Source organism: Garra rufa, chromosome 7 (genome assembly GCF_049309525.1).
Source record: "Garra rufa chromosome 7, GarRuf1.0, whole genome shotgun sequence".
Classification (NCBI taxonomy): Eukaryota; Metazoa; Chordata; class Actinopteri; order Cypriniformes; family Cyprinidae; genus Garra; species Garra rufa.
The window spans coordinates 24,839,109-24,849,427 of NC_133367.1; the positions used below are offsets into that span (position 1 = coordinate 24,839,109).

The 10,319-nt window shown below is 39.3% G+C and overlaps 1 protein-coding gene across 1 annotated transcript; it reads left to right on the top strand.

Moving 5' to 3' along the window:
• Positions 1-7,498: 7,498 nt before the first annotated feature.
• On the top strand, positions 7,499-10,083 carry LOC141338551 (Krueppel-like factor 2). The gene is made up of 3 exons (XM_073844127.1): positions 7,499-7,840; positions 8,212-9,097; positions 9,192-10,083. Exons 1-3 carry the CDS (start codon positions 7,769-7,771, stop codon positions 9,365-9,367), a joined length of 1,134 nt encoding a protein of 377 aa, XP_073700228.1. The 5' UTR covers positions 7,499-7,768; the 3' UTR covers positions 9,368-10,083.
• The last annotated feature ends 236 nt before the right edge of the window (positions 10,084-10,319 follow it).

The window sequence follows — 10,319 nt, forward strand, 5'->3', positions numbered from 1 at the left end:
CAAACGGTTCATTTGATACCAGATCACCAACAGATATTCTTCTAAAGCAGTAGTTTTCATGGTTCTGGAGAGCTACAATAGTGCATATTTTGGATGTAGACCTGAATTATATCTATATAAGGTTTTTAAAGTCTTCAAATCGCTGTGCAAATCAGGTGAGGAAGAAGTCCAAAAAGTACATTGCTAACTGAATGCAAAGCTACTGTACCGAAGAACTTTAGAAGTTCTCATATAACAAACTCTAATGCTGGAAATATACATATTTATGAGACATCTGAGTGTCTAAACCATGTTTTATATATTTTAAGGGATGCACATTAGTGCATGCCCACTAGGCATTGAATCATTCCAAAAAAAAAAAGCCGGTCAATGGAGAAAATATTTCAAAACACAAACCTGGCATGTCGTCTTTCAAACATGCCTCAACAATAATCCTGGAAACCCATCAGGAATGGCCTGGGAGAAAAACCACAGAACTAGCTGTTCCCAAGTTGCACGATCGTGCAAGAAGAGTTTATGTTGCCTGAGAGCTATAATTCACGCGAGGCGAATGTGTGTCACTACATTCTGACGGGAGGGAAAAACATACCACGCTGCATTCCTCAATAATAATGTGCCTTCATAGAGTACAGTACACAGAAACTAGGCAAGACAACAAACATGCGTGGTGGCACACACTGTACGCAACACCTTAATTGAACTTAATAAACGGTTCGCGAGGTGCCAACGGAACAAAAACAGCCTGGTGTTTGGGTACACGGTGCGCACATATTCAATATCTCTATGTACCTTTATCACGAACATATTGGTGATTTTCTTTAAGGTCATGCAGTTCAAGAATGTCTGGCGAATTTGTGGTTTGGGCCATCCATTTTTGATGTATACATGACATTGCAGGCGCAACGTAGACGAGAAGAGTTCAAAGCCGGAAAATAGAAAGGGACCTGTGTGTAAGCGCAAGCTGGTGTATTTACGCAGCTGGCAAGATTTAAGGAAACGCGGACACGTTTGTGGTCAGGCTGGCGTATAAAAACTCGCCTGGTTTTAGAGACTAAACTCTCCATTGTAACTCCCTCGCTCTCTTTGTCCATAATTCCTACTCCTGCATAAAAAGGAACTGGATTTTGGCAGCCCACCATGGCAATTCCTGTGGCTTTAAGACTTATAACAGTGAAACAGGGAGATGTTGAAACTACACGAGCGCTGCCAGGTTCAACTGCAAAACATTTCAGCCCAAGCTTATAATTTCCCAATCCACTGTCTCTGGATTCATCACTCACAACACAATTCCGTAATGTTCTCATGGTATCGCTCCGGCCGGGAGGAAGAGAAAAGTTGCTTTGAGATTGATTGAAATTGCACATGACTTCAATTTATGTTTCGGTCAAGCTACAGCTGCGACCGGTCGAAAGTATGAGATTGGACGTAGTCCGTTTTCTCTCCAAGGGCCGCAGAATCAACACCACATCAAACCCTGTAAACATTTCGAGGCCGTAAAATAACAAAAATTAGGAACACGCCATCCAGAAGCCACTGATAAGTTTGTCGTTTCATTTCCACAGCCAAAACGGACCGTTTAGGACATCACAAGAAAGAGAAAAAAAGCTTTTTTTGATTAATTGCTGTAAATATCCTCACAGCAAGCATATTTCACAGCCAACGTCGCAAATTGCGCTCATAACGCACGACCTGCATGATGTCAAGTGTTAACAGGCTATAAATTGGCCGCCTCCCAGGAGAATTACCAAACCAATTAAAGCCACATGAGCCGACGGAAAAAAGCAGAATTGGAAAAACTCCCCCAAAGAATACAATCTATCTTGCGCTGTCAACTCCTTCTTCATCTTTGAGGAGCGAGATGTTTATGAAACTCCTTGTTGATGCTGACCTGAGAACGTACAGACATGCATTTCTGAGTGTCGGCGATTAACGACTGCATTTCCAAATTAAATTTGAAGATCACGGTCAATTTGTCTTTGGGGAACATGTACATATCTTCTATCGCTTCTGAAGGGCAGTACTAAATGAAAAAAATATCATATTTAGGTCAAATAAAATTAAAAAAAAGTACACATCTTTATTCTGTTCAAAAGTTTTCACCCCCAGCTCTTAATGCATCGTTTTTTCATTCGGAAACCTCAGTGAGCATTTGAACCTTCTGTAATAGTTGCATATGAGTCCCTCAGTTGTCCTCAGTGTGAAAAGATGGATCTCAAAATCATACAGTCATTGTTGGAAAGGGTTCAAATACACAACAATGCTGAAAAACCAAATAATCTGTGGGACTTTCCTGAAGAATAGTGGGCAGTTGTTTACAAACATATGTAAACATTTGAATGGGTAATTTTTATAATTTCAGCGATTATTTTCTCTTGTGGACTAAATGTAAACATGCTTTATGTAAGATATCTTATTCAGGGTTGTATGATCCCTCTTACTTTTGTAAAATAATTAACATTTTGCAGATTCTCAAAAGGAGGTGTAAACTTTTGACCTCAACTGTATTTGCTATTTGGTTATTGGTTAACAATTACTATTCCTAAATGAGTAAATGGAGTCAATTATATAATGTTTTTGTGTGTGTGTGTATATATATATATATATATATATATATATATATATATATATATATATATATGTATATGTATATGTGTGTATTTATATTCATATCGATAAAGAGATACTTACTGATGGGCTTTTGGCAGTACATGACACAAAAAGATTGGGAAACACTGTTTAAGACGAAATAAACACTGTTAGAGGCAGCATTAAACACAAATGTTTTCAATTTGAGTTCGTTATTAATCTTAAAGGTCTGAAAAAACATGAGCTGCATGTCAAACTCCCTTTCAGACAATCACTTGCTCCAGTGAAATCTAATCACGCAAATATGTGCCATGATTTTAACTCTTTTTCCTTTTGAGTCAGTGCCTGGTCATCACAGCGCTATCCTTCCCTGATTGGCTCCGAGCGGGCCGGCGTGCAGGCAGGAAGCCGAGCCAGGCTTGCTTCCTGAGCGTCCGAGAGAGGAAGCCCTGTGATAGGCGAGAGGGAGCGGGGTTAAAAATAGTGGCGTATATAAAGGCTCGCTCAGAATCCCATTCCGTCTCAAACTCTCACTCGCGCACTTTCTGGCAGGACTCTCGGTTTCCTTCTCTCTCGAAAGCAGGGCCCAGGGCAGCCGCAACACCGTCCTGCTGTGAAGAAAGAGCAGGTGTTTCCCAGGGTTTGACTCAAGCAGCAAAATATGCATTACACTGGATAACCAAAGCAAGAAAAAGAAAAAAAGAAAACTTTTTTCCAAATAAATGCTCGATGCCGAGCGGGTTACTTGAGCTCAGTTCACACGCAAAGCATAATACCTTTTCCAAAACGACAAAAGGAAAGTGAATCGACTTGTTCAACTCTTCAAAGGCCAAGAACTTGTTGTACCATGAAGAAACTGCAGGGCACAGCTTTTATTATCCACCGGCAACCGCATGACAAGTTGATAAACTGTTAAGCTGCAAAGATACCAACATAGATAGGTGAAATACAACACACAACAAAGATAAGAAGCGGAAATCAAGAGTTATTTCTCTGTAATTTTTTGTCTGAACAGTCAAAGAAATATTAAGTATCAATACACTTACAAAAACAAGGTTCTTTATTGGCATCAACGCTTTCATAAAGAACTTTCTGAACAGTCGAAAAACTAAAGGAGCATCTATACACTTTTAAAAATAGTTCTTTGCATTGATGTTCTCAAAACAAACCTTAAACATCCATAGAACCTTCAGATTCTTCAGATCTTTTCCATCATGTTCTTATCAAAAGTGGTTCTTTTTGGTTTTTCCGTGGAACCTTTAATTTCCAAAGGTTCCTTAAAGTGGAAAAAGGTTCCTTAGAGTATTAATTGGTCTTCACACCAAGAAGAAAAGGTTATTTTAAGAACAGTTGAAGGTTCTTATTGGCATCAGTGCTTCCGTGAAGAACCTCTGACATCCGTAGAACCTTTCCAAAGTACAAAAGGTTCTTTAAAGTGAAAAAGCGTTCTTCAGATTTTTAAACTGTCTTCACGTAAAGAAAAAGAAAATGGATCTTTTAAGAATTGTTGATTGAAATGTTCTTTTTGGAAACTAAAATGGTTCTTCTATGGTATCGCTGCGAAGTCCGCCAAAATCAAGAGGTATTACTCTACATTTTTCATCAGAACAGTTGGAGAACTATAAATAAGTCCCATAAACTCTGAATTGGAGTTCATTATTGGAATAAATGCTTCTAGAACTTTCCAAAACACAAAAAGTTCTTTATAGTGGAAAAAGTGTCTTTAGATTATTCGAAACTATGAAATAGATGGTTCTTTTAGGAAATGTTAGCTATTTTTGGAACCCAAAATGGTTCTTCCATGGCATTGCGGTAAAAAAAAATAAACCTAGAGGTATTTCTTCACATTTTTTTTTTGTCTGAAGAGTGAAGAACTGTAAATGAACATCTATTCACTTTTTAAGGTACACTTTTATTAATAGTTCTTCGCATTGGTGTTGTCATAACAGGCCTTTAACATCCATAGAACCTTTCCATTGGACAAGAAGGTACTTCAGATTACTCAAATGTTCTTCACGAAGAAAAATATGTTTTTTTGGACCTGCTCTTGACAGTCTTCATGAAGAACCTTCAACATCCACAGAACCTTTCAATTCTAGAGGTTCTTTGAAGTGGAAAAAGGTTTTCACACTATTCTTTGTGGAAACCAAAATGGTTCTTCTAGTGTCCCCCAACATTAAGAGGTATTACTCTACATTTTTTCATCTAAACAGTTGGAGATCTATAAATACGTTTTATAAACTCTTCAAAATAAAGGTTCTTTACTGGCATCAATGCTTCCATATAGGACCTTTCCAAAGAACTAGGTTCTTTTAAGTGGAAAATGGTTCTTCAGATTATTAAAATGTTATATGCATATGAACCTTCAGTATCCATAGAACCTTTCAATACCAGTGGTTCTTTGGTCGAAAAAAGGTTCTTCAGATTATTAAACTGTTCTTCACACTAAGAAGAAAAATGTTCTTAAGAACTGTTGACTGAAAAGTTATTTGTTAAAACCAAAATGGTTCTTCTAGAGTGTCACCGCAAGGTATTACACAACAAAATTTTGTCTAAACGGTTGGAAAACTATTATACACTCTTAAAAACGTTTTTTATTGGCATCAATGCTTTTATTAAGAACCTTTGACATCCATAGAACCTTTCCAAAGCACAAAAGATTTTTTTCTTATTTAAAGTGGAGAAATGTTCTTCAGAATATTAAATTTTTTCTTGCACCAGGAAAAATAGGTTCTTTTTGTAACTGCCCACCGACTGTCTTCCATAGAACCTTTCAATTTTAGAAGTTAATCTATTAGTCTTCACACTAAAAAAATGGTTATTTTAAGAACTATTGACTGAAATGTTATATAGATCTAAAAATAAAGGTTATTGGCATCAATGCTTTCATGAATAACCTCTGACATCCATAGAACCCTTCCAAAGCACAAAAGGTACTTTAAAGTACAAAAAGGTTCTTCAGAATTTCTAAACGTTCTTCACACCAAGAAAAATATGGTTCTTTTAAGAACTGTTGATTGAAATGTTCTTTGTGAAAACTAAAATGGTTCTTCTACAGTATCGTTGCAAAACTCGCCAAAATCAAGAGGTATTACTTTACAGTAGAACTAATATTATTAACTCTTAAAAATAAAAGTTCTTTTTTTGGAACCGATGCTTTCATGAAGAACCTTTGACATCTATAGAACCCTTCCAAAACACACAAGGTTTTTTAAACCGGAAAAAGGTTCTTCAGAATATTAAATTGGTCTTCACACTAAGAAAACTGGCTGAGAACTATTATAAACTCTTAAAAACTCTGGCATCGATGCTTCCATTTGGAAACGTTGACATCCATAGAAGCTTTCCAAAGTCTTTTTAGTGGAAAGAGGTTCTTCAAATGTTCTTCACACTAAGATAAAAATGGTTATTTTAAGTACCAAAATGGTTCTTCCACTGCAAAACCCCCCACTTTTGGAGCAAATATGATTATTTTTAAGAGTTTATTTAATCATGCAGCACAGCACAGAATAGTCTTGTATACCTGCAAAGGTGGAATGTGAGGGTGTGTCGGAAACCTCCTTAAAGCACGATCAGAGCACAATTACAAACCAACATATTAATGTGCGATTCGTGGAACCCTAAGGGGAGAACTAGTTGTACAGTACAATAAACCTGCACCCTTTTTTTCACATTCTTAAAGCTTGTCAACATTCTCCGTGCCCAAATAACATACTGTACTTCTAAATTGAGCTATTGAATCATATCATTTGGTTCTTGGAAACCTGCGAAAGGAATGGATCAAAGCGTAAACACAGTCAAAGCACATGCAGGTATGTTCAAGGAATGACAATCATTTCAGTTTTGAACGTTCACGTGGGACCTGACAGACACCTCGCTTGAACTCTTGTGCGATACGATCTCACCATTTGTGTGTTATTTCGGACTCTCAAAAATAGAGAAATGATGTCATTTCACACAAACGGCCATTTTGTGTTTTCTTTTGCACTGGATTGTGGGTGACTGGACCTTGCAATTTGCTGCAAGCTACAAATAGCTATTCGCAGACCAGGACAGGTAATTGCCCCGATACCTTCTACAGGGGGGAAATCCCTCTCCTCAGCTCTGAATTTGCAACTGAAAAGGGTTTTAAGAGCTTAATGGCATGTGTTTTGTTAAGAGCTTGATACTACAGATACATTTGGAGACTCTGTTATTGTTAATGTTTCGGTCTAATGACATGCAAATCTGATAAAGTTGTGGCTTTGGCTGCAGGTGCAACAAAACATCTTGCTTGCGTCACAACGTCAGAGTACAGTGTAATATACAGTGCAAATGTTGTATTACTTCAGCAATGTTAATTTCCTTACATTAATGTTCAAAATGTAGTCTAAAAAGTTGTTTTTTTACACAAAACTTGTGTCTAACATGCCTAGTGTAAAAAAAAGTCACAAAACCACAGCGGTTTAATACTAGTTTGCTAGTTTGCCTAGAGAAGTTTGCGTCAAATCTCCATAAATTATCCAGCATTAAGCAGTGTGAAAAAACAAAGCCCCATTTTGAAAGAAACGTAGATTAAATGGGTTTATTTAAAACGTTAATATACCAAAAACACATAAACTATGTTATCTGCTCTTGAGACAACACATTTTACATTATTAAAATGCAATAATGCCCGATACAATAATCCCCTTTGTTATACGCGTCTTGAGGGCTCAATTGGTATCGACAGTTTTCATCTTTAAACAACGTGTTAATGATGTGTATTTTTCTCCCATTCTGTTCTTTTTTTCTCCTCAAAGGCAGGAGAGAGAGAGGAGGGCTCTCTCGCATCATGTTGTACTCGTTTAACTCGTTTTTACTGAGGGGGCGTGGATGACTCCGGTGATTTAAAGAAGAGCCCGTGTGCTCTCTGCAACCAAGACGAAAGGCGCACACGCCGGAGAGCAGCAGCTATATACCGGGGCTAAAATTAGGGACGGATAGTGCGTATTTCCTCCGCTTCGTACAATTGGTCCAGCTTCTACTGCCGTGATATTTATAAGATCTTAAGGTCTTCCACCACTCATACTTGCTGCATGAGTGTGAAACATAGATTGTAAAAGCAGAAACGAGTTGTAGTGCACTACAACACAAGTTTCTTGGAGGGATTTCAACAGGTCCCCGATTTTAAAGGTTTTTTATTTCACTGGGACAACTGGAAATGGCTTTGAGCGGGACGATTTTACCGTCGATTTCCACATTTTCGGCACAGAAGGAGAAATGCTGGGAAAACGTGAGTATTTTGCTTTTATTTCACATTACGATAAAGCTTATGCAGTTAGATACACGTGAATATATACACATTTCCAACGCGTTTAAACCATTTAGCAAACTTCAAAGGTTACTAACGTTTAGTGAGTGCGCTAAATGTAAATAAACTGCGTTCGCTTGAGGACTTATCCATAACAACAATTGATTTATCGCTTACAGAACATCCAGAGAAAGTAATTATTGTGTTAAAAAGCGTTAGTGATTTGTTTTAAGTGTCTTTGAGTCGGTTAACAAGTTTAATAGGTGCACTAAAAGATTATTTAACTCCTGCAAAGAACTTCAACTGCGTTGAAAATGTATAAAACGAACTCAAATCAATCCGTTTCATTGCAGAGGTGGAAAGATGAACTGGACAGGTCCATGCATCTCAGCTGCGCAGCTGACATCTCAAACATGGACAGCCTCAGAGCAACAGATGACGAAGATCTCGACAAGTATCTGGATCTGGAGTTTATTCTGGCCAACACTGTGGGTTCTGATCAGCTCGGGCTCGGCGACTACAGAATGCAAGAATCCAGAAACATGTACAATCCCACCACGTACCCAGTGCCTGAGATCAACCCGTCACCTCCACCGTACACCACCAGCCTCATGGCAGAGCTCCTGCAGTCCGACGTTGACACCTACTGCCAGCCCTCTCTCCCAAACAACATCCAGGGAAGATTCCTAGTCAGGTCTGCCTTCCCAAGTCAGGACATTTCGGAGTGTATCAAAGTGGAGCCCTGCATGGACAGTTACGGACCTGTACGAGGAATGGTTCCCAAAGTCAAACAGGAGGGTAACGGTGCTTGCATGAGGTCTTACGAGCAGCCAAGACTGGCCAACTCGCCCCAGGGAGCAGGGAGCATGACCCCGCCGCAGAGCCCCGCGGAGCTCATCAACACAGACTGTCAGTCGCAGATGTGCCACGCGATGACATTCACACAGAGCTACCAGGGCAACACGGGGTTTCCCCACGCTGCACCTCCGCAGATGCAGCTGCAATACCCAAATGCGCATCACTTCAGCGTGTGCGACGACGCGCTCGGGATGCCCAGCGCCAACCAAAGAGTACTTCTCACACCACCCTCATCTCCTCTGGAGATGGACACCAAACCAAAGAGGGGACGCCGCACCTGGCCGAGGAAGCGGACGGCGACCCACACTTGCACTTTTTCTGGATGTGGCAAAACCTACACGAAAAGTTCTCACTTGAAGGCGCATCACAGAACCCATACAGGTAAATATTTTAAAATCTACACTACTGCAGCTATATCTGCTTCAATGTGGGATAAACATTAACGTATGGTGATTTTGGTCTTCTCTTTGTTTAGGCGAAAAGCCTTACCATTGCAGCTGGGAAGGTTGCGGATGGAAGTTCGCCCGTTCCGACGAACTGACCCGTCACTTCCGCAAGCACACCGGACATAGGCCCTTCCAGTGCCACCTGTGCGAGCGCGCCTTCTCCCGGTCCGACCATCTCGCCCTGCACATGAAACGCCATATGTAGGAACGACAAGGACTCTGAATATTTGGACTAAACGCACTGAACCATGAACATCTCAGATGTTCACAGCAAGCATTTTGTCTGTACCCCTTCTATTTAAAGTTTGACGCAGTCAACTGACTTGACTTTTGCATCGTAGCTGGTTCTACAATTCATTTTATTACAGATTTTATATAAAATCATAAAGCTTTACAAATGCCAAAAAGTTCAACTCAACTTAGGCTGGACCTAAAACCTCAAGACGGAACTGGAATCAGACAGTAAAATGTGTTTAAGTCAACATGATGTGCTTTGGACATCACGACAGTGCCTTTTTCTAATACATGTATACATCTCACCAGTGCCATAAATAAATTGGCATTTTTCAAAAACGTATGCTATTGTTCCGAGAAACTAAATAAGCTTTAAGACAATGTTTTCCTCTTTCAAAACTGCCTTAAAAAGTTAACAAAAGGGCGTTAAATGAATGTTTTTGAAGTAATTTTGTGCATTTATCGATATAAGCGGTTTTTTAAATCAGGGTCTTATGGTTTTGTTTCTTATTTTTCTAACGTATTCGTACAATTTGTATGATGTTAACGTGAAATGCAGACTGTCCCATGTTCGGATGACATGACAAGGGCTATGTGAGTTGTTCTGGACCAAACGTTTTATGTACATAATTTATGCACTGTAAATATTGTACCTACTGTACATATTAAACTTAATTGAGATATAAACATTTGTGTTTGTCGATGTGTTCTCCATGTTAGCGTAACAATCACTCTGAATCCTTCAGACAAGATCTTGGTGGTATCGCCCGGGGGTAGATGCTAGATATTGCCATGCCAGAGAGCTGTGGCTAGACCTATATATACAAACATTACATTTACATAATTGTTGAGACTGAATATAGCCATGTCTGGGCAGAGGGCTACACCACAGCTGAAGAGCGAGTGGCTTTGGAAAAACAACG